Consider the following 25437-nt stretch of genomic DNA (forward strand, 5'->3'; position numbering starts at 1 on the left):
CAGCGGGCCCTTAGGGTACTCAAATAAGTGAATAAATAAATAAACAAACAAATAAATAACACCTGTCTACTCACCACCTAATTGCGTGGGAGAGGTTTGCCACGTCCAAGTCCCATAAGCCTCATCCTTGCTCGTATTTCAGCTTCAGAGTCTTCCTCGCTCTTTTGCTCAGCTCCTGCGACAAATGGGAACATTAAAGTGCATTACATTTTGCTTCCCTTTCTGTTCCTGCCTCGCCGTGCTTACAAATGATCCTGTGAAGCCAAAGTACAATGCAGTCGAAAAAACATTTTAGTTAGAGCTGTGCGAATAGCAAAATTTTGGGTGCGAAGCGAATTCGAATAATAAAGATTGAGTGCAAATCGAATCGAATAATTTCGAATAATTTTCGAATATTTCTCAAACATTTTTCGAATAATTCGAAGTGAAATTACAGAAAAAGTTGCAGAGAATCCCTAAGTATGTTCTTGTGACACAGCAACTTGAAAGTGTTTCTTTTCACTAGGCTGATGAAGCACTGGTGGGGTTATATTTCATAGTTGTCTTTCTTATCAAGAATGAGGCAATGTAGAGGCCGAATTGTATTTATGTACATGATTTGGTGCAACCAAAGTGTTGCCGACAACACTTTTCACGTGATAGGCAGAGATGCCATTTCCTCAGCCTCTCCTCCTCTTTAAACTTCTGTGGAAGGCCAACTGATGTGGTGGTCAAGGGTGTGCTCCGTTCGAGTCCAGAGTTCCAAATCTGCCTCGTAGACTTTGATATCTAAGAGCATCTGAATTTTGGATGCTAAAAAGCTTCGGCGTCCTATTTTTCGAACTTCTTGCCCAAATTTCAAGTCCAAAACAGTATTAATTGAGCCCCCAACTCTGCCACATCTTTCACCTTCATGTTAGAATCAGCGTTTACTTGAGTTAATACATTTGCGACCGTAGCGGAGCTTCAAAGGCAGCTTTGCCGCAATACGGGGGTGTGATGAGGTGAAGCATACTGAAACTCTAGGGACCACTTCCAAACGGACCTTGAAAGGCAGCTCTGCCGCAATACGAGAGTGTAATGAGGTGAAGCATATTGAAAATCTGAAGGGGTCACTTTCAACCGGACGTTGACTGCATTTGTCTTTGGGAAGTTCGAATAGTTCGAATAGTAAAATTTCAGTGCGAATCGAATCGAATAGCAGACACTATTCGAAAAATATTCGAAATTTCGAATATTCGCACACCCCTAATTTTAGTCAAACCTAGCTACAATAACTTCGCATTGGAGACAAAAACTAACATTTCGCCTTGTATACATATAAAAAAAAAAAAGATTTTCCTCGTTGTACTATTCAATCATTAGTGACACCCATGTTGTACCGAGGTACAACTGTACTGTCAATAGTGATGTGAGCAAAGAAATTATAAATGAAAGCTACATATGCAGTAAATTTCACACATTTAGCAAAAAAATAAACAAAAAAACCAAATTACACCCTTAGAAACCGTAACCGAAATGCATCATTAAATCCTCATTACAATGACGTTGCTCTACTTTCAAGTTTATTGCTTCTGTCAAAATGTCACGTCTTCCCAAATGAAACTAGGCGCACGTTAATTTCGAACGGTATTGTTCAAATCCCATGAGCAGAGAAGCTGGCTCTGCTTGCTTGATAGCAAAGTTTGAAGTCTTGCATTTCACCTCCACTGACATGCAAATGCCATGGCTGGGACTGAACCCAGAACTTTCTGGTCAACAGCCAAGCACCGTAACCACCGAGGCAGCCCAATAGTGCAGAGGATAGCACGAACCTGCCTGCCCTTCCTACTCCTTTGAGTCAAATGTAGCACGGAGAAACAATGGGAAAGCATGCCCTTGTGAGCTCACAGCTGTCAAAACGAGTCCTACATAGTCTGATGCTTGCACACACATGCTGCTATCATCAATTGACAATATCAACTGCATATCACTTTGGCAGCCATAAGTGGAAATCCTCGATGGTTAAAAAGCTCTATCACCAGATTCAATAGCACAACGTGCTACAGTCTCCGACCGTTTATTCGGACCTCTGTGGGAATCGCCAAGAAGTCCCAATAATCGGGAGTACGAAAAAAGGCTTCACCAGAAAAAAGCACCTTTATTGGCCCAGCGGCCGGAAAAAGCTTGTCAATGAGAGTCTGTACACATGCACACTTTCGTGCGACCAAGTCTGCCTGTATTAGACCAATATTTGGCCACCCTTGTGGGTCGGCAATAGCACTGCAACGGCCTACGCTAAATCCGCATTTGATGGCTGTGGTGTGGGAGGTGCGTCGTCACGGCAGTCACTGTCCACATGCGCTGGTTGGAGTAGCTGACGGACGATCTCATCACCCAATTCTGCGATGAGTCACTGCCTTCCACCTGGCGAATAATCTCTGCTTTTCTTGCCATTGTCAGGGCCTTGTAGTTGCCACGTTTCCTTAGCTCCGACGGTGCACATGGAACGGGCGGCATCAGAGCAATTTCAGTAGATTGGGCCTTGCACGCCAAGCAACAAGCAAGGGAGCGAGACACAAAGCTCGGGACGCAGATCAGGCCTAGCCACAGGAACCCTCAAAGCCAAAAGGGAACGACGTTCGGCTAGTTGATGTTCCAGCGCTCGTGCTGTTGTACTCTCTTTGTCCGAGCTAGGATCCACTTCATACTCGTACGCGTTATTAGTCACCTCAAACGCCGCACCGAGCTGATTCTGATCTTGGCATGGCTTGGCCTGCTGTTTGGCCGTGGTAGCCATTCAATGGATACTTCACTGGCTAAAGCCAAAAGGCAACCGTACATGTAGCCAACAAACAGCCTTCGAGATCTGTAATTTCTGCGTGGATTTTGACACTGGCACAATCTCCAGCTAGAGCCAGTGCAACATTTCACTGCTGGCAACCTAGCAAAAATATTGTAAACATTGCCGACAGCTTGTCACAGTGTTCAACGTCGCACTCGATCAGCCAGCCAGAGTACGAAAAATCGAACGGCGCACTGTGGGGAGTCCGAATTTTCAGTCACGAGTTTATGTTACTTCAATGGGACGAGTGGCAGTGTGGTGAAGGTGTCCGAATAAACGAGTATGTCCGAATTTTCAGCATCCAAATAAACGGTTGGTGACTGTACCTGCAAAAACGGTAACCAATCCCTCCACTGCTGTGTGTCTCAGATTGCCAAGCACATCGTAGTTAAACACTTCACAGATTGGAATCTTGGACTGCACAACAAAGCGCATTGAGAGTGTACTTCTTAGACCCCAAAGAAACCTATTGCTTGCAGGCTGTTCAAAACTGTAGCTAGGAATATTGTGCGTTTGTGCCCCCACACTGCACCACTGAGAACATCACGTCGCAACTCCTAGGACACACGACCTTGTACCACCTTGTAGATGTGAACAAACCACCGGTGATACAACACAGGTGCACACGGAGCCATGCTTCGTATCACTGGACAGTGATGGCAGAACCAAAATGGCTAGACACATCAACATCATAAGAAAACAAGTCACTTGTTATGAAAGTGCATGTGGAGCATTTCCACAAACTTTTCAAGCAAACTTGACAGACTATACTTTAGGATCATTTTTTTCAGTTACCAATTTTTTGGGCGGTGTCCTTCCTTCATCCCTCTGTCATTCTTCAACAAATTAAGATTAAAAGATTGTGTTTGTTGCATGTCAGTACTGCATGTTATCCCTGCCGGTGGCAAGTTCTTTTCGTCCACTTTACTTTCTTCACATTTATATTCTAATTACTACAAATAACACCCCCTATACTTTCCTTGGCATTATTGTCTTAGTTCTCATTAATATTGTGTCTAACAAACAAAAATGAGCCCTTAAAAAGTCACCTTTCCTTCATTCATAGCAAGGATCTCGTTCCGGCAGACTTGATGCCTTCAAGTAGTATGCGAGGGATTATTGGTCAGCTGCCCGTTCGTAAAAAGATCATGTGCTACGTGACGCCAACAGACAGAAAAAGAGTGTTCCACACTTGCCGCCATGGCTGCGATCAGCGCTGACTAACACTCCTAGGTTTTAATGCACATATATACCCCACAAAGTGGACGACAGGATGACCACCGCCATAGCTCAGTGGTAGAGCATTGGACATGTTATTCGAAGGTCGCAGGTTCGGTCCCTGCCGGCGGCAAGTTATCTTTTCGTCCACTTTACTTTCTTCACATTTATATCCTAATTACTACAAATAACACCCCCTATACTTTCCTTGTCATTACTGTCTGTTAGTTCTTATTAATACTATGTCAGTACAGTCAAACACGGATATATCGAACCCACATACTATATCGAATTTTCAGCTATATCGAATTCGTAAATTATCCCCTTGAAAACCCTTTGTAAAAGTATAGAAATTCGCATGTCTATATCGAACGGTATTTTTACCCGCCACCAGCTATATTGCCACGCCCACTTCATGTCTTGTTTTGATGTATTCGGGTTTGACCGGCAGGGACGGTTATCAACGCTCGACGCTGTCCGCGAAGCATTGTTCGAGAAGCTTCACGTCTATAGTAGATCGTTCTGTTAAGATTGCGCCCCGCACGCGAATGTTCCAGCTTTGTCTAGAGATAACGCCGCCACCAGCGATATTGCTGGAAAGTTCGATACCGCCTGTATAAAAGCCGACGCGATTGACCGCTTGTGAGTTGATCGACGGACGACGCCCTGTTCGCCGCTATCATTGCGCAGCGTGTATTGCTGTAGTTATAGTTCTCATTTTCCGGCCACAAGTTCGGCCAAATAAACAGTTTCATCCTGCAAACGCCGACTGCTGTTTTCGTCGACGTCACGACCACATGACATCTGGTGGAGGTGCTGCTTCTTCCATGATCCGGACGCCCCCGCGAAGCGCTGACCCAAGTCCAAGCCGCGAGGAGGACGACAGCAAAGAATACCCGGATCGTCGAACAAGCCGCAGGCAGAAGGGACTGCAGCCAGAGCACGGGCTCCTTCCCGAACAAACCAGGCAGCCCAAGGTCCCAACACCCACCGCAGCGACGATGACCGACCCTGTGCAGCCTGCGCCGATCCTACTCCGGCAGCCCAAGGAGCCGCCAACCTTCCGCGGGTCGTCATTCGAAGACCCGGACACCTGGCTCGAGACTTTCGAAAGGGTCTCAACATTCAACAACTGGGACTCCGAGGACAAGCTCCGTCACGTTTACTTTTACCTCGAAGACGCAGCAAGGACCTGGTTCGAGAATCGGGAGTCCACTCTTCGAACTTGGGACGCCTTTCGCAGCGCTTTTCTGCAGACGTTTGCAAGCGCCGTCAGAAAAGAAAGGGCCGCAGCCTTGCTAGAGACGCGGGTCCAACTTCCAAATGAAAGTGTTGCCATCTTTGGAGAGGAAATGACCAGACTGTTCCGCCACGCTGACCCAGCCATGCCTGAGGACAAGAAAGTCAGGTTGCTCATGCGAGGGGTAAAGCAAGAGCTCTTCGCTGGGCTGATGCGAAACCCACCCTCGACAGTCCAAGAATTCATCTCAGAGGCGACGACGATTGAGAAGACCCTGGAAATGCGCAACCGACAGTACAATCGCCGATCGATTCAAGACCGCCCAGCTGTTCATGCCGACGGCTCCGACGACCTGCGTGAAACGATCCGAGCGATCGTGCGGGAAGAACTGCGCAAGCTTTTACCCTTACCACAGCCTGAAGTTGCCTCGATCGCTGATATCGTCCGAGAGGAAATACAGCAGTCTCTGGGCACCCCCGAATCAGCGCAGCCACAGCCGCAAGCAGTGAGCTATGCCGCTGCAGCCCGACGCAACGCCCCCCCTCCTCGCCCACGTCAAGACGCCGCGCCACCCCAGCGGTTCCGCCGCCAGGCGCCACCGCCGCCGCCACCGACGTCATACCGCCCGCCAGCCGGCCAGCTATACACGCCGAGAAAGACCGACGTTTGGCGCACCCCCGACCACCGCCCACTCTGCTACCATTGCGGGGAAGCTGGCCACACTTACCGCCGCTGCCAGTACCGACAGATGGGACTGCGTGGGTTCGCCATCGACGCGCCGCGTCCACAGCGAGGGGAAAGACCACACGACATCGCCGACTACCTCGCGGGAACGCAATGGACGCCCCGACAACCTTCCCGTTCGCCGTCGCCAGGCCGCTACGTCTCCCCCCAACGCCGACCATACACTGGCCCAACGCGAGGCCGGTCACCCAGCCCGTATCCGGAAAACTAAGGGCAGCAACCGATGGAGGTGCGGTTGCTGTACGACGAAATACCGAAGATCCTCCGCCGCCGACGACAACGCCGCAACGACATCTAAAGAACACGCCGCAAGCCGAACGAAGCCCTGACGTCGAAACTTCACGGCCCGAAGAAGACCTGACGACACAACGACGAAGCAGCGGGACAAACCGACGTAGCCGTGATCCGACGCCGCGACCAAATCGAAACGGTAGGCGACGAACGAGTGACCTCGACGTTCTCATCGACGGCCACAACGTCACCGCTCTCGTCGATACTGGAGCCGACTATTCTGTCATCAGTGGACCGTTCGCGACGAAGCTGAAGAAAGTCAAGACCGCCTGGGAAGGCCCCGAAATCCGCACAGCGGGAGGTCACCTAGTAACGCCGGCAGGAATCTGCACAGCGAGGGTCTCCATGAACAACCGGATTTATCCCGCAAGCTTCGTAGTCCTTCAGCATTGCTCCCGGGATGTCATCCTTGGTATGGACTTCTTAGGCCTTCATGGTGCAGTCATCGACCTCAGATCGAAGTCGATAACACTATCTACAGAAAAAGCATTACCGCGGTACACGCCGCCAGGGAAGCATGCCTTGAATGTGCTGGAAGACCAAGTCACCATTCCCCCTCGCTCCAGCGTCATCATTTCCGTCGGCTCTCAGAAAGTAGCAGACCTGGAAGGCGTCATTGAAGGTGACCAGCACCAGTTGATTAACCGCGAGATTTGCGTCGCAAGAGGAATAGCAGAGTTGCGGGGAGGCAAAGCAACAGTGATGCTCACAAATTTTAGCAACGAGTATAAGCACGTAAACAAAGGCACGACAGTCGCCTACATCGAAGAAATCACGGCTACATCGATGGCTTTCGCCATCGCCGATTCTTCCGAGCCAACACCGACGAACCAAGCTTCTCAACCAGTTTTTGACGTTAATCCTAGCCTTCCGAAGCATAAACAAGAACAGCTCAAAACCCTGCTCTTGAAATACAGGGACTGCTTTTCGTCATCGTCAAGAATCCGCCAGACCCCAGTTGCAAAACATCGCATCATAACAGAGGAAAATGCCAGGCCACTCCGGCAGAGCCCGTACAGAGTTTCAACGCGAGAACGCGAATCCATAAAGAAACAAGTCGACGAAATGCTACGCGACGACATCATCCAGCCGTCGAAGAGTCCATGGGCGTCACCCGTGGTGTTAGTGAAGAAGAAAGACGGAACCCTACGCTTCTGCGTCGATTATTGCCGCCTGAACAAAATCACGAAGAAGGACGTCTACCCTCTCCCACGGATAGACGACACCCTGGATCGACTCTACAACGCGAGGTACTTTTCGTCGATGGACCTCAAGACCGGCTATTGGCAAATCGAAGTCGACGAGAGAGACTGAGAGAAGACTGCCTTTATAACACCAGACGGCCTCTTCGAGTTCAAGGTTATGCCCTTTGGTCTTTGCTCGGCACCTGCGACGTTCCAGCGCGTTATGGACACCGTGCTGGCTGGATTGAAGTGGCAGACTTGCCTTGTGTACTTGGACGACGTCATTGTGTTTGCCTCAAGCTTCGACGAACACCTCCGGCGCCTTGACACGGTACTACAAGCAATCAAGACTTCTGGCCTCACCTTGAAGCCTGAAAAGTGCCGCTTTGCATACGAGGAGCTGCTGCTTTTGGGTCACGTGATCAGCAAGGGTGGTGTTCGCCCAGACCCGCGGAAAACAGCTGCCATCGCTGCCTTCCCGCCCCCCACCGACACGAAAGCCGTGCGCCGTTTTCTCGGCTTGTGCGCCTACTACAGGCGCTTTGTCAAGGAATTTTCACGAATCGCCGAACCGCTAACTCACCTCACGAAGACCGACGTGCCATTCAAGTGGGAAACGGCGCAAATCGAAGCATTTGAAGAACTGAAACGACGCCTTCAGATGCCTCCGATACTAGCACATTTCGACGAATACGCCGATACGGAAATCCACACCGACGCAAGCAGCGTAGGACTCGGCGCCGTCCTTGTGCAGAAGACTGACGGGCAGGAAAGGGTCATCAGTTATGCTAGCCGGTCGCTATCAAAGGCAGAAACGAACTATTCCACAACAGAAAAGGAGTGCCTAGCGATCATCTGGGCTGCATCCAAGTTTCGCCCGTACCTCTACGGCAGGCCCTTCAAAGTTGTGAGCGACCACCACGCATTGTGTTGGCTAGCTAACTTAAAGGAGCCTTCAGGTTGCCTCGCACGGTGGAGCCTACGACTTCAAGAATTCGACATTACCGTCGTTTACAAGTCCGGAAGGAAACACTTCGACGCTGACTGCCTGTCTCGCGGCCCCGTCGACCCACCGCCGCAGGACGACAAGGAGGACGACTCCTTCTTGGGAATCATAAGTGCCGATGACTTCGCCGAACGACAGCGAACGGATCCAGAACTCAGGGGCCTTGTGGAATACCTCGAGGGCAGGACCACCGTTGTTCCGAAGGTATTCACGCGGGGACTGGCGTCATTTTTCTTGCGCAACGGTGTTCTCCTAAAGAAGAACTTCTCACCGCTTCGAGCCGATTGCCTTCTCGTGGTACCGTCGACATGGCGGCCAGAGCTCCTCCAGGCTCTGCACGACGACCCGACGGCTGGACACCTGGGTGTTTCTCGCACGCTAGCAAGAATACAGGAGAAGTACTACTGGCCGCGCCTTTCCGCCGACGTCACTCGTTACGTGAAGACCTGCCGGGACTGTCAGCGACGCAAGACACCGCCCACTAGGCCAGCCGGACTTCTGCAGCCTATCGAGCCACCTCGACGGCCGTTCCAGCAAATCGGGATGGACTTACTGGGGCCGTTCCCGACGTCCAATACCGGAAACAAATGGATCGTCGTAGCTACAGACTACCTCACCCGCTACGCCGAGACGAGGGCCCTGCCTAGAGGCAGTGCCGCCGAGGTAGCGAAGTTCTTCGTTGAGAACATCGTCCTGCGTCATGGCGCCCCAGAAGTTCTCATCACCGACAGAGGTACGGCGTTTACTGCTGACCTAACTCAGGCAATACTGAGATACAGCCAAACAAGCCACCGCCGCACCACAGCGTACCACCCACAGACAAATGGCCTGACCGAACGGCTAAACAAGACCATCGCCGACATGTTGGCCATGTATGTCGACGTCGAACACAAGACGTGGGATGCCATCCTTCCCTATGTGACCTTCGCATACAACACGGCCGTCCAAGAAACGACGCAAATGACGCCGTACAAGTTGGTCTACGGAAGGAGCCCGGCGACGACGCTCGACGCCATGCTACCCAACGTCACCGACGAAGAAAACCTCGATGCCGCCGCTTACTTACAACGTGCCGAAGAAGCTCGACAGCTCGCCCGCCTGCGCATCAAGACCCAGCAGCACACCGACAGCCGTCGCTACAATCTTCGACGACGCTTCGCGGAATACCAGCCCGGCGACCGTGTTTGGGTCTGGACGCCGATACGCCGACGTGGGCTTAGCGAAAAACTCCTTCGGCGATACTTCGGGCCATACAAGGTTCTTCGACGCCTCGGCGCTCTTGACTACGAGGTGATCCCGGACGGCATTACGAACTCCCAGCGACGCCGCGCACGACCTGAAGTCGTCCATGTCGTGCGCCTTAAGCCGTTTTTTGCGCGTTAGCGAACTTGGGTACTCTATTTTTCTTCCTTTGTTATTGTAATTTATTTTTGTATGCACTTGTTTTTTTTCTCTCTTCCATGTTCTTTCACAAGCATCGGGACGATGCTTTTTCAGAGGGGGGCAATGCCACGCCCACTTCATGTCTTGTTTTGATGTATTCGGGTTTGACCGGCAGGGACGGTTATCAACGCTCGACGCTGTCCGCGAAGCATTGTTCGAGAAGCTTCACGTCTATAGTAGATCGTTCTGTTAAGATTGCGCCCCGCACGCGAATGTTCCAGCTTTGTCTAGAGATAACGCCGCCACCAGCGATATTGCTGGAAAGTTCGATACCGCCTGTATAAAAGACGACGCGATTGACCGCTTGTGAGTTGATCGACGGACGACGCCCTGCTCGCCGCTATCATTGTACAGCGTGTATTGCTGTAGCTCTAGTTCTCATTTTCCGGCCACAAGTTCGGCCAAATAAACAGTTTCATCCTGCAAACGCCGACTGCTGTCTTCGTCGACGTCACGACCACGTGACAATATCGAACGCCGTGCGAGCTGGAAGTCGCGCTTTGGCACTCGCTGAGCCCTGCGACCTTCGCGGCACTGCGCCTCAGTTGACACCCAAAATGTTTGCTCGGACTGTACTCTTGCTGGGTGCGTTCTCCAACTTGTGGAACGGCTTTTTTTTCTTTCTTTTTTTTTCCCTTTCTTTCTCATACGCTCTCCACGTTACCGTCGGCTCGGAGAGCAGGAACGAAGGAGCCGGCGGCCTCCTCCTTTCGCCTTTTCTTTCTTTCTTTTTTTGTTGCTGCTGTTTTGTGAGTTTTGATCAGGCATTAGGGTGGCTTGTTGGGGCAAGTTGGTACATACTTCTTCGTGAGGAAATGCCAGCAGCCCCAAAGAAAGCAGAAGAAACTGAGCCAAGGAAAAAGAGACAGGAACAGGTAGGATGCCAGCATCCTACCTGTTCCTGTCTCTTTTTTCTTGGCTCAGTTTCTTCTGCTTACTTTGGTGCTGCTGGCTTTGGCATTTCCTCACGAAGAAGTCTGATCAGGCAACCACAGCCCGCGCCTTTCGTATTTGCTCAGCCAACCACAGCTCGTGCCTTTCATACATCGCCGCTGCCCTCGCAGGTAGCCCGGGTGCCCGGGTAGCCATCGCCACCATCGCGACTGATCGCAAGCACTTCGTTGGCGGAGTTCACTTCCGTGAGTTGTCGCATACCACCGCATTCCTCTTTAGCGTGCGTGCTCCCCTGCGAGCTCAAAAACATCGAGCTAAAGTTCCTGCTGGCCAACACGACAGCGAAGCTGCAACTGCTCGACCAGGGCATCATCAAGTCCTTCAAGGTGGGCTGAAGGTTGACCTGCTTGGTGCCATTCAAATGGTGACGGGCGCCTGGCGAGACGTGAAGACGGACATAGTGGTCAACTGCTTCCGGAAGGCAGGCTTCGTGACAGCGGAACTTGCGGAAACCAGTGAAGACGGCGACGACAAGCGCATAGATGACGCATTTCACGAGTTGTCGTCCCTCTTCCCGGCTGCCGTTGCACCCGAAGTGTCTGCGGACGATTTTGAGGAAGCGGACTGCAATGTTCAGGCTGTTGCGAGCCCCGCTGACGAGGACATTGTAGCTGCGGTCACAGGGACCCAGGATGCCCAGGCCGACAGCTCAAGTGGCGACGAAGATCGTCTGGACGAGGCGGCGGCTACACGAGCGTACTCCGCCGAAGTGGCGGCAGCATTCGGCTCGATTCACCGTTTTTGCAGTGACATGGAGTGAACTGGGCTGTCGCACCTGGACAGCCTCGATAAGATCGAGGCCAGCGTCTTCAACTTCATTTCGAAGATGAAAAAGCAGGCCAAGAAAAGCAATTTTGTTTCGCGCAAATAAACCATTCTGTTGCATCGCGTGTGTGGAATTAGTTGTCACTCTTCAATGCGCCGATTGTAGGTGATCGTCCACCACTGGTAAGGTCTCGGGGCCCGTATTACTTTATATCGAATTTTTCTTATCTTGAACTAATTCGCGATCCCCTTCGAGTTCGATATATCCGTGTTCGACTGTACTTAGGCATTCAGTAATGCAACACAACTATTTTTGCTTGCTTGCTTTGGATGTCTCTGTAACAATCTTTTTCTTTTTTTTTTTTCAAAGATTTGGCTTATGTGCTAATGCACATGGGAAGCATTCCACATTGTTTTCTTGGACCAGCTGGGCAGGGAAAAATAAGCAATAATACTATGCACAGGACTCGAGAACTGACAAAAATCTAATGCAATTTTCACCTACAATTATGATCAGTGCAGCTACTCTGCAACTTTTGAAGCATTCTTGTTTTGAAGTCATCGAAGAAAATCGCACGTCTCTGCCAAATCTGCATAAATTTGATGCATAAATAGTCTCCTCCCAAGGAGACACACTCACTGGCTTTGACAGCAGCCGCAGAGGCGTAACCGCGGCCCAGTCCCATGCGGTACACTTTGCTCTTGAACTGCTGGTCAGATTCGTCACCACTGTCACTGTCTTCATAAAGCGCTGCACCTGGCACGAGAGAAAAAGAAGGATTACACTTGCATCACAAGAAAGAATGCAAAAGGCATCTACTACATACAATGCGCACGAAGATCAGACAAAAGGGGAAGATTAATGCCCCCACACAGTGGCAACAGTGAACAATTAGCATTATTACAACATGACGATACTATGCCTGTGCAAATATTAGTGCTCTTTGAATACGCAAACAAATATTGCAGTATTTGAATTTGCTTTGAAACGAATTTAGAGTTTCTGAAATTTCAAAGTATTCAAAACTAACGTACAGATTAACTTTATTGCACATAACCTGCCTAAAAAGGTGGCTTCACCGCAGTGAGAGTCTGATATGCCATGAGACCACACATCCAGTGGAAATATGCACTGTTGCAAAGCCACACTTCATAGTTAAGTAAGCAATTACCTACTTTCCTAACTTTTTTTAACAGCAGAGCTGCCAATCATGAGTCCGTGCAGAGCGAACTCAAAACTATCACAATCATGAACCGGCCTGCGCTCTCTTCATCCCCTTCATCTTCTGCTTTGCTCCCAGAACACATGCACTAATTTGTCCGGTGTGGAATGCAATAACTCGGATGGGCGAGGGAACAAGTACAAAGAGAGAAAGAAGAGAAATAAACAGGAGAAAAATTCTAGGAGAAAATCTTCACGAGGCAAGATTCGAACCCGTGTACCCATGATCCGAGGCGAGTGTCTTAACCACTCTGCTATCCAGGCACGCTAGCAGAGCATAGCATATCAAGGAAGATAGAACTAAAGAAATATAGCGAGAGAAAGGCAGAAATAAAAATAAACAGACAAAAAACAGAGAGAAAGAGAATAAAAAGAAAGGCAGGCCACCCAGCTCCACACATCCTTCAGGCTTCGCACCAATACGGGGAAGCTGCCTTATTTTTCCTCAATTTGAAGAGTGTTCTACGAAGCGATAGTGGCCGAGTATGGCAAATTTTAAACTAACGTATTTTACTACTCGTAGCTTGCGCCCTACAATTGAAATCCTGCTATTCAAATTCACTTTGAAATTATTTCATACTAATTAGTCGTTAAGATTCACTACAGCTTTGCACTGAACCGAAAACATATGTGCACAAGCCTCAATAATACCTGTGCAGTTACTTTTTTGAAGGCGAGAAAAAGCCACCAAAAATGCTGAATATCAGTTGCCTTCTACCTCTGAGGCTATCAAAATTTTTAAAAAAGTACCTGTTCAATACAAATAACGACAGAACTTCCATTGTTTGATCAATGCACTATATCACTAAGAAAAAATGCACAGGGGATGGCCAACAGCTGATGACATGCCACAGTGTCGATGCACTAAACCATTGCTTTTTCACTGTTCAGCATCGCATATGTACTACCACCTAAACATAGGCTGGAATGCAATATTTCACAATTTCTACGTTGTTCCCAGGGCTCGTGCTGAATAGTTAGGGATGGCATCAAATCGGCAGAGAATAGATAAGCATCTGCTACGAAGATATTTTGAGGGACAACTTATCTTGAGACAAAAATCATACTTCCATGAAAAAAAAAATCGAAACGCACCTGCCAATGTGCGCCCCAGCACAAGTCTATTAGAGCCTTGTATTTCCTACCATTTCCTTTAAACAACAGCTACTAACCCAGCCCACTTTTTCTTATCCCTACAGAGTTTACACAGTCTGTTCACTTACCATTCTTCCTCTGCATGGCCTCCATCGCTTTCAGATGCATCAGTACCTGCTCGCAAAAAGGAAACGAACAAGAAATTTAGCAATGTCCTGATCGGTAGACATTGTCAACTCATTCGTTCATGTTAAGCTATACAACTCCCCTATACAACTCCCCACTTTTCTGAAGCAATGTTTTACGACTGTTGCCTCAATCTGCACCCATACAGTAAAAAGCACCTGCCCCACAAATCTGAGGTCTATGACAGAGTCTCGCTTTTGTCGTACGTCAAAACGCAAATGCTCAGCCAGGCGTGCGTGGTACCTAGACTTCACCCGAGTGAACGTTGCCTGGATTGATAGGTTACGCTTTTGCCGTTGTGCACGGTGGAAAATATGCGACCTTTGCAGCATGAAGCTGGGGAAGCTGCATGTGGCTTGAGCGACTCAACGAAAAGCTGCACACTGCTCTTCTGCTTTTGCATCTTACTGTCGAAATCCAGCAACCATCTGTTGGAAGATGTCCTCAGTCATCCAGGCACTTTTGTTGGAGTCCCAGTCCACAGGAATGTGCACGTTGTGCATGCACAGCGGTTTTTTTGACTTGCCTACAACCAAGAGCCTTGCTTTCTTTGTGCCAATGTAGCCACAGAAGGAAACACTTGCACGCTCCTTCAACTTCTCGCCGCCTTGGCACAGGTGTTCAGGAAAACAGAGGGGTCTTTCCCGGTTTTCAACTTTAAAAAAAAATGCTGCTTTCATCGGCCTTGAAGACATCGTGCACTGTGTAGCCTTCGGGGCGCACAGGATGAACATCAGCTTTCCAGTCTGCTACAACAGTAGTCGATGTTGGCCAATTCTCTTGAAAGGCCCTTGAAGGAGATTCCACGCCTCGGTCTAAATCAGTTGAGCCAAGTTTGATATGACTTGATATTCAGACCTTGCTGGGCTGCAGAGATGACCTAAACAAAAGGTAGAGAGATCACTGTCAGGTATTTGGTTACGGACTAGTTATCTACCCTCGTAGTATTCGGATGTCTGTAGTAAGTAGGTCCGTTGTACTGAGGTTATATTACACAGGCACGTGTTTCATTTTGACCCAATGGAATGCGGTCGCTCTGGCCGGGAATCGAATCCAAGCATGAGCCACTCGAACGGGTGCAAATTAGTTTTGGTACCCTAGATGTAGATATAGCAGTATGCAGTGTTCCTGCAATGGCTACAGCCGCTGAACAAGCGCTGTTGACCAACTCAGGTGCACTGTTTGAAAGAGCACGCATGCAATAGGCCATGTGCGATCACACACGATTCCAGGATAAAAAGGAAGAAGAAAAAGCATTAAGCACATGACCATCTACGTCCACAAAAATAGCAATGCACCTTTTCTTGTACAGTCAAATGCCGTAACAACAAAATCGTGCAACAACAAAATGATTTCCTGTCCCCAGCGAACACCCAAGTGTTCAATGAATCTCGTATTTCTAGACAATGAAATGTTTCTAAACTGCAATCCCGTATTATACCGTATTACCGCAAATACTGTATCATTTTGCAACAGCAAAGCTTTTCGGTTTCCCTGTAGATTTCGTTATTGTAGGATACAACTGTACTTTTGAGACCACAGACATGCAAAGTTGAGCACCACTACAACGAAATTGACAGTGTGCGAGAAAAATATTCATTGAAGTGAAAACTTCAATGTATAACATTCATAAAAATATAGCTGACCTGAACTTTAAACACAGCGTGAGACATTGTACTCTCTCATTCTTACCATCATGAAATGCCCACAGCAGCTCATGAAAAGGAATGGATATGAAACTTATGGCTCTCACTTTGCACAAGACTTGCGTACACAGACCTGCTAACACCACAGTTCTTAAAGTACTACAAGAGATCACAAAAATAACTCAAACTGGGTACAAAAATACTAAAATGGTTTTATTTTCCAAAAACTGGCTTAGATGAATGAAATACAAAAGAAACATTTCATAAGAGGCTGAAAAAGTTCTCAAGTCTCGGAAGTGGAGGGGTGGGCTAGCATAGAGGCCGTGGCAGCCTTGGCCTTCCTCAGAAAGTCTTTATCAAAGACCTGTTCGTGGCACTTTCCTGAGTGTGACTGAGCGCATCTTGTGACAAGAAACTGCTTCACAGTCTTTTTTTGACATGGAGGCATGAAACTGGGTGTGCGCCTTTTTTCACTTTGCTGAATACTAGAGCTGTGCGAATAGCAAAATTTTGGGTGCGAAGCGAATTCGAATAATAAAGATTGAGTGCGAATCGAATCGAATAATTTCGAATAATTTTCGAATATTTCTCAAACATTTTTCGAATAATTCGAAGTGAAATTACAGAAAAAGTTGCAGAGAATCCCTAAGTATGTTCTTGTGAGATAGCAACATGAAAGTGTTTCTTTTCGCTAGGTTGATGAAGCGCTGGTGGGGTCATATTTCATAGTTGTCTTTCTTATCAAGAGTGAGGCAATGTAGAGGCCGAATTGTATTTATGTGCATGATTTGGTGCAACCAAAGTGTTGCCGACAACACTTTACACATGATAGGCAAAGATGCCATTTCCTCAGCCTCTCCTTCTCTCTCAACTTCTGTGGAAGCCTAACTGATGTGGCGGACAAGGGCGGGCTCCCTTCAAGTCCGGAGTTCCAAATCTGCCTCGTAGACAACGATATATAAGAACATCTGAAATTTTGGATGCTAAAAAGCTTCGGCGTCCAATTTTTCGGACTTCCTGCCCAAATTTCAGGTCCAAAACAGCATTAATTGAGCCCCCAACTCTGCCACGTCTTTCATCTCCATATCGGAACCAGCGTTTTTTTTAGTTAATACATTTGCGACCGTAGCGTAGCTTGAAAGGCAGCTTTGCTGCAATACGGGGGTGTGAGGAGGTGAAGCATATTGAAAATCTAGGGACCACTTCCAATCAGACGTTGACTGTCTCTTGCCTCAGTTCGACCGTAACGGAGCTTGAAAGGCAGCTTTGCCGCGATACGGGGGTGTGATGAGATGAAGCATATTGAAAATCTAGGGACCACTTCCAACCGGACTTTGTCTCTTGGCTAAGTTCGACCGTAACGGAGTTTGAAAGGCAGCTTTGCCGCAATACGAGAGTGTAATGAGGTGAAGCATATTGAAAATCTGAAGGGGTCACTTTCAACCAGACGTTGACTGCATTTGTCTTTGGGAAGTTCGAATAGTTCGAATAGTAAAATTTCAGTGCGAATCGAATCGAATAGCAAACACTATTCGAAAAATATTCGAAATTTCGAATATTCGCACACCCCTACTGAATACTCTTTCACACTCCGGTTACTATGCGGGGGTGTTAGGAACACCAACATAAATTTCGAAAGTCTAGCATACTTCAAGCTGCCATCCACTTCTCGTAAACTGGAGACCGCCTGCCACTGCACGTCAATCCGCTGCTCCTTAGGTACTTCAGTGGGTAGTTCTTCCAACTGAAGACACGTGAACTCTGCCTGAATGTCGTCCAGAGCAGAATTCACATCTTGCCCCTCTTGAAGTGGTAACAGCACTGGGCAGCGGTTGATCAAGTACTTGACATCACAAAACCTGGCGTGTTCAATGGAAGGAAGCCCTGCTACTTCTGCACGCACAACTTCTGCACTCTTCAGTGGAAATTTCAGGATCATGAACTCTGTTGCTGTAACGAAGAACCTTCTTATGTATATAAAAAACTCTTCCCTTGCGTCTTTAGGCTTTGCAAGGTCTGCGTGGTCCAACTACCAATTACAATATCTTCATTATCTCTTTGGCTGACGGAAGATTTGTAGTCAACGTCTGCCGGCACATTATGTTTTTTTTGATAACTGAAGGTTTGACATGCAACATGATCTCTCTTAGCAAGTTGCTAAGCACTTGCTAAGCAGCAGGTGCACTTGAGGGGCTCCAGACTGCAGGAACACGTTCGCCTTTTCAAATTCTTGAATTACAGACAGCAAGTCACAGTATGCTCCGTTTACATCTGACGAAAGAAACATTAAAAGCCTTTCTTCTCTGTTTAAGACATTGCCTGGAAGGTTCTGGCTTCGCTTAGGAGCTGTATTCGACACAGGGACATTTGTGTCCAGTCTTGGTCTTTTGCTCTGATGACTGCTCTCCGCTTCCTTTGCATGCTTCTGAAGGCCAGTGCGAAGGTTACATGGTTTCCTGGGAAACTTGGAAACCTGCCCAGAGGGACTTACTTCACTATGGAAGAAACCAAGCAGTAGCTGCCACTGGTCCACAAGCAGTTTTCAAGCTCCTTCGGAGAAAGAGCTACCTGGTGCTGACATGCTTTAAAATTTTCTTAGCCTCTACATCGTGGAGAGACTGAAAAGCTTTCAGCTTGTCCTTCCTGTCTGAGCTTTTCTCGTGGTAGTAGAAAATGTCGACTAGCACCTCATCCACATTCAGTGGAAGGCATGCTGAGCCTTTCTGTGCCGCCAGATTGATCAAATGGCAACAGCAACCCATGATTAAAATGTTCTCATGGCTTTCTTTCAGCACAGCAGCCACTCAGTTTTTCAATCCAATCATGACTGGCACGTTATCACATGCCATGCCGATTTAGTTCTGGAGCGGTATCTTTTTGCTCGTTAGCGTGTCCACAACAAGCGCACCGATGTTTCGTCCCGTGGAGTTACCTTCGAGGGCAGGCATCGCGAGCAAGGCAGTGCGAACAGTACCATCACAGAACGTCACCACGATTGGATACAGTTTTGCATTGTTGCCGGCGTCATTGCTCCCGTCTGTGGCGGCCAAGAACGGAACGTGCTGTAAGTGACCTATGACTTCATCAATAGCTTTGTTGGCCATTTCCTTCACAATTGCTGTAGTCTTCGCACGGGCTCAGTTCTTAGCTTCCTTCGAGTCCAGAAACATTTTTCGAAAGAGGTCTCCAGTGTGATCAGCAGCCGTGAATGGCATGTTCTGTTCATTCGGGAACACAGTAAAAAGGCACTCCGCTCTAGTTGTAGTATCGAGATCCGCTCTGCTGAAGTACCCTCCAAGTTTCCCGTGTCCGTGTTTCTTCGTATTCAGATGTAGCAGAATGTCCCGGTGACCAGCGTGCAAGATGGTCACATCGCAGCAGCACAAACTACAAGATGCGTACCGCTCACCTTTACGCGACCTCTTAATAAATGGAAGGTCAGTTGAATATCTGGGAATAAACACTTGAAAGTACAGTAGAACCCCGCTGATACGTTTTTGAAGGGACCGTAGGAAATAAACGTAAGAGACGGGAAACGTAAGAGCCGAAAAACAGGAAAAACGGCAAAATATTTAGTGGTACAGAATTTTATTTCAATTCTTACGAGCAGCACGAACATTGGCGCGCTCAGCCGCGATCTAGTCGATGGATAGAAACGCGGAGCTTAGGACGGCCTCATCCACAGAAATGTAATCAACGTATGTGATTTTTTTAACACCAACAGCTGTAGGTATGAAAGAACTAAGCACACGCAATCACGACTGGCGCGGCGAGTCCGACCGCGAACCGCACGCACGACCATGCGAGCTCCAACCAGCTCGAACTCCTCCCGTTCTCCGACAAATAACGATGATGATGAGTCTACGCCAACGCGATGGCAGAAGTGAATGCCAATCTCGAAGGCCTTGCTTTTGCAAGCAATTACGTCATACACGCCATGTTTGTGCAATGCAAATCTCAGAGGCTATGCTTTTGTCAATAGTAAATGCCAATCTCGAAGGCCTTGCTTACGCGAGCAGTTACGTCATAGACGCCATGTTTGCAATTTGAATCTCGAAGGCCATGCTTTTGTTTGCATCAATTGAAAGATTCTGTTGTTTGCGCCTCTCATGCGGCTAATATTACGGTCAAACGAGGCCAAGCTGTGTGAAAATGCGCCATGGCCGCTCTCTTTGGTAGTCACTCGGTCGGCTCCGGGCGCACTTCGCGACGTATCATATGGGAACGGTCCGACAGTTACGACGTAACAGCGGGGTTCCCAATACACTGTACCCTAAGGGAGCTATGCCGGGACCGGCGGAAAACGACGTAACAGCCGGGAAAATGCAGCAGTGAGGAACGTAACAGCGGGGTTCTACTGTATTTCTTCTCAGACAACTCGTGAGCTGCTAGGACTTGTAATATCTGGGGTTTAACGTCCCAAAACCACGATAGAGCTGCTAGGACTGAACCATACACTACAGCTCTGCAAGAACATGTGCAATGCACCTCCCACAGCGCACAAGGTAACAAAGAAAGTAAAGCACATTTCCACTATCTGCACAGTCAATACACTTTGGCTTTGACTTTGGATATAAGCCGATTCAGTGTTGCCTGCATGGGCCCGCAAAAAAAAAAAAGAAAAAAAAGAAAAAACACAGAAAGAAAGGCCAGATTCAGCTGGTGCAGTTTACTGTCTGAAGCAGCGTGTTCAGTTTGAGAGCTTTTCGAGCCGAAACATGAGAAATCATAAAAATATAGTTGTCATTACGATATTCGTAAAAATGTGCTGAAAATCTGGCACTTTACGATAAAATCGTAAAACTTGGCAGGTATGCGTAGACACCTTGGATTCTGTCTTTGGCATCGGCGGCATCTGCAGGAGCTCCTCTTCCTCCTCTTCTAGTGTCTTGGCTTCTGGCAACACCCTTGGCTTCATGTCGCTTGGCAGCAGTTCATCCCTGGAGTGGAAAAGGGAATGGCGGGTGAGCAACCAAAGAAGCAGGCACCGAGAGAGCTATTTTTAATAGGCATTAAAAACGAGGACAGACTTGTATATCTAAATTACATCCTCCTGGCTGTAATGGCTTGAAGACATTGCAATTAATTTTTCAATTAAATATTGAATCTCATGCACAGCTAGGAATCATTACCGTATTTACTTTCACGATGGTTGTGCAGCTATTTTGCTATTAACCAATGCAGAACTTGAGGGTGCGACCATTGCACAAGTTAAAAAGCCTGTACAGACACAGCAAAGCTGTTCCTTCACCTTATACGTCAAGTGACCGCAGAAGTTGTCCAAGACCAAAAGTGGCTGTTTAGACAACAAAGCGGCTGGGCAGTTCTGCTGAAAAGTTTTCACTCAATGAAGCAGGTCATTCGTTCACCCCTTTCCTTGGGCGCGAACTACGATTCCCTTGGGGAAAACTTCCTTGGGAATTCTTTTCCTTTTGAATACATTGTAGTGGGGTAGCTTTCTTCCCATCCACGGATGCACAAAGTGTCACTGCGCAGCGTTGGCGCTCAGCACCAGTGGTTTGCAGGTCGATGCTCTAACAGCTGAACCACGCAGGGTTTGGTCTGCGTTCCACTACGTGGGACAATACATAGTAATTGCATTCATGGCGAAGGACAATACCACGCTTATGAAGACTAAGCACCTTGTGAGTGTAGTCCTCTGGAAGCACCTGGCACAGAGGAGTGCTTTGCCGAAAAGAGAGCACCTTCCTTTCCAAAAATCTTCGCACCCCGTCGGCATTAGCTTTGAAATCCTCACGCAGTATGCTTGTGACAAGTGCCAAGGCTTGTGCCTATAAGTACAGTGTGTCCGTTGTCAGCCATCATTCCGTACTTGCATCATGTGGCGGAGGAGCTCTTCTTCCAATTCAGGAAACTTGCATGGCTTGCCTCGGAAAGCACACGTTTTGCCGCTAGTGTTTTACAAAGCTTCTGTTTGACCGCACCATCGTAGACCGCACTTCTCGTCCACGTAGAATTTTCTGCTGGCAGCACACTTCCCGTATTCTAGAAAAAACTACAGCCTTCAAATACAGACTCAGACATTTTTTCTGTTTATTTCGTCACCGATCTTGATGAAACTACACTGGCTTGTGCAGTTTTTCAAATTTGTAATTACTTTTTTTGTAACTCATCTCATTCCTGAGATGACTTAAGTTCACGCCCCCATTGTTTAAGACCTCGAAAGAAAAAAAAACTGCTCAATTAAAAGCGACATTTTAGATACGGCGAGACAGACTGACGACTAAACATTGAAAGCATGCAAGGCGTTTTTTGTTTTGTCTTAGCTATTTTACAGCAGAATAAACTTTTGATTCTGAAAAGCAGTTGGCATTGTGTTAGTTTTGAAGAGTAATTAAAAAGGCGTATGCTCTAATTCCATTCCCATACTTGGATTCTATACACATACAGGTTTCTATTGCAAAAAGAAATTGTTCTACCTGCCCTAGCTGCCGAGATATCGAGGCCTCAAGATTGAACAAAGTCATAAATTTAAATTTGAGAAAAATGGAAAAAACAAACACACAGTTTACTCAAAAAACAACAATCAGGATGCGCATATATTGCAATGCAGATGCTAATAGCCACCAGGGACATAACCAGACTGATGCTTAGCACTGCAGTGGCGCTTCTTTAGTGCTTGCTGGACATTCTCACCTGAGGCACGCTTGCGGTTAGAGTCAGCTACTCGACGCCTGTCCTCAGGCAGCGCCCGACGCTTGGGAGGCTGGTGTTCAGATTGAGCTCATCCAGGATACCTGTTGAAGTTCTCAAGTTGCCGCAGTTAAATTTCATTACTGCCTCTGCAACTGCAGCTTCAACCGCAAACAGTGAAGCATGGCACTGCTTAGGTGCCAAAGCCCAGATCATAGAATGAAGGCTTCTATTACTGCTCTGGGTTTTACTTCTTTGGCATCTTTCTAAAAGCACTCTGTGATAGGCACTTGTAAACTGGCAGAAGAGCCTTGCACGCGTGTTGTGGCAAATTGTAGCGGTGCCTCGGAGTGGGTTCCCCTTTTGCAGCTGCTGCGTTCTGCCAGCACTAAGATTCTGGGCCTGTCGGACACAGGCTGTGGTTAGACTCACTATTATTTGAAGTTATCAGATAGTAAGTCGCCATGACAGCTCTTTGCATGCCATCAACATCTCCTTTGATTGATTTGAGCACCCAGCCGTAATATGAGCTCAACTTTGTAATCAGGTCCCCAATGAGCCTTCTTGCAAGGGTTTCAGAGGCTCCTCCCTTGTGCCCTGCAACCAAATTGCGTAGGGCAGTGTCCATACGCTTCTGGATGTGATTTACACAATACTCTTTTTGTACTTTAATGAAGCCATAGACATCTCCTTCTTGCAAAAGCGAGGAAGGTGCAGCTGTCACCATCTGAAAGGATGGTTGTGTATTTGAGGCCACTTTTTCTCAGAGACCTCTCAAAAAGGAGCACGGCTGCCTCCACTTCCATATCGCCAGCTTTTTTAGATGTGTTTTTCTGGCATACGTGGCTGTCCCCGCCAAGCCTGATATGCCAAGTCGTGTTTTCAATCCTCTTCCACATCCGGCACAGAAACTGCTCAAAATTGAAATTGCTCAATACTGACAAATATTGTCTGTATTGTCGATATGTAGTTCCTTATAAAGCTTGCGAACTGCGCTCGCGCACTTGCCTGTCACTTTTCCGGCCACGCGATTGGCTGCAGGAGTCTATTTTCGCTTCACATATACCTGCCACATTTTTTTATGGAGACCACGACGGGATATGTTCATGGACGAAAAGATGTCGTTCATAGCCGCTTGACGGTTCCCAGTGGCCTGCATGGCTCGAGCGGCGAGAATGTTGACGGCGAACGGGTCCACTTTCTGATCGCCATCCACCGACGGAGAGCTCCATGCTTGCACGATGTCACCACAGTACACACAGCGCTCCCACACATTTTCACGGCAAGGCCGTACTCTGTCCTGTTTATAGATGCTGACGCTGCCGTTGCAGACTTTGCACTTCATAGCATCCAACAGTAGACCCATGCAGCCGAGATCGGCAATTACAAAACTTGCCTCTTCGCTCGGCTCCACAGGAGCAGTGCCAGCCGGTGCGTCGTTTCTCACAAAATCAACTTTTCTTTCCGACGCGGCGGTCCATGCAAGATCATGTAGCCTTGAATCGGCTTTTGTCTGCCTTTCCAGCAGCTCTGATCGCATTAGCAAAGTTGTATCGCGGCGGACACGGATGCTGCCTTCCGAAGTGCCGGTGGCCGGCGGGCCTGCTAGGCCTAACTCTCAGTCAGGTGCCTCCGGCGCCTCGGTGAATCCTTCGCTGTCACCGGATGGGCTGGGTGACGCAGAGTCTCGATGTTCATCCAGTTCCGATGTTCATTCACCGATGTTAATCCAGTTCCGATGTTAATCCAGTTCCGATGTTAATCCAGTGATCGATCGATGTGCCAGTGATGTGTCACCGTTCGGAGCATCGCAGTCTGGTGCGCCTGACAGGCTTGCATCAGCGGCAGTGGCGGGCAACCCATCTCGTTCTCCATTGACGCTTCTTGCCAGCAGATGCACCTTGAAGTTATTCGCTTTAGACTTTCTTCTTTTGCCAAACTTATGCCGTGAATGAAACTTTCGTGCTGATCCAGGCATTGCAACACCTTGGGTCGCGAGCTCAAAGTACAGGCAAAATGGCGGCGCAACAGGTTGTTTGCGCATTGTTGCCGCCCCAAGCAGACGATGCGAGTCGCACTCCGCTAATGAAGTGGCCACTTCACGGTGACGTGCGCTGAACAGCCAATAGCATCACGTACTTTGCTTCTTTTTCAGCTGCTTTTTTTTTTCTGCAACAAATGAGTGGAACGAAGCAGCATGAGCTGGACTTTGAAGACGAAGAAACTCTCTTTCAAATAAGACCAAGGACCAAGCGATATAACAAGCAAATTATCGCTTCCCGGAGTCTGAAAATTGGCAGGCAGATTGAAAAATGCTCGCAAAATTCAAAAATCCCATTGAAAAAAAAAACCAACTTCTTTGCTATTGTTTGGTCCCAAAGACCCGTCTGCCTCCTTAAAGCCAGCCATGTTGTTAGGTGCTTGCCCACCATGCCAAAACAACCGGTCAAATGAAGACAAGCTAACAGCACTGAAGAGTCAAACGGCCTAACAACGCACAAAAACCAGAGCTGGTGATGCTAACGCCGGTATTGATAGTGTTTGTAGAGAAGTGCGAGAAGCTAAGGACCAGCTTTAATCTTTAGTTGGCAAGTGTATGAACACTATTGAAAAGGGTTAAAATTTTTAGACAACTTGATGAGCACCTTAGTATGTAGGAGGTTAAAAAATAATCCTTGTGGCGCAGTAAATTCATTGACAATGATGATGGTGATCTGTTGCATTGTCTTGTACCACCTATCGATGGTGCAGCCCTTATACATTTTTTTTTCTTGGATACATAGTTTAGAAAAACTGGGTGTGGCCGTACAAAGGTGTCGACCTTAAATGCCTTTGTACTGTATATACATAATGTGCAAATAGAAACTGTTCAATAATGATGATGGACTGTATTTTGCCAGTGTCAACGCAGTGATAAGGAGGGCCATGACATTTCTCAAAGTGTTTTTGCAATGGCAAATGGAGTGTGAATGTTGAATGTCACATG

At 47.9% G+C, this 25437-nt stretch overlaps 1 protein-coding gene across 2 annotated transcripts in view; it reads right to left on the reverse strand.

Moving 5' to 3' along the window:
• The window catches only part of LOC119383940 (protein D7), a 51942-nt gene that overhangs the window by 7319 nt on the left and 19186 nt on the right, over positions 1 to 25437 (reverse strand). For both annotated transcript variants that reach the window (XM_037652216.2, XM_037652218.2), the window contains exons 6-9: positions 20623 to 20737; positions 14094 to 14139; positions 12289 to 12405; positions 75 to 175 (exon numbers count right to left, since the gene is read on the reverse strand). In XM_037652216.2, coding sequence (XP_037508144.1) covers positions 78 to 175; positions 12289 to 12405; positions 14094 to 14139; positions 20623 to 20737 — 376 coding nt within the window. In that variant the 3' untranslated portion in view covers positions 75 to 77. The remainder of the gene's footprint in view (positions 1 to 74; positions 176 to 12288; positions 12406 to 14093; positions 14140 to 20622; positions 20738 to 25437) is intronic.

Source organism: Rhipicephalus sanguineus, chromosome 2 (genome assembly GCF_013339695.2).
Source record: "Rhipicephalus sanguineus isolate Rsan-2018 chromosome 2, BIME_Rsan_1.4, whole genome shotgun sequence".
In the NCBI taxonomy this organism is placed as follows: domain Eukaryota; kingdom Metazoa; phylum Arthropoda; class Arachnida; order Ixodida; family Ixodidae; genus Rhipicephalus; species Rhipicephalus sanguineus.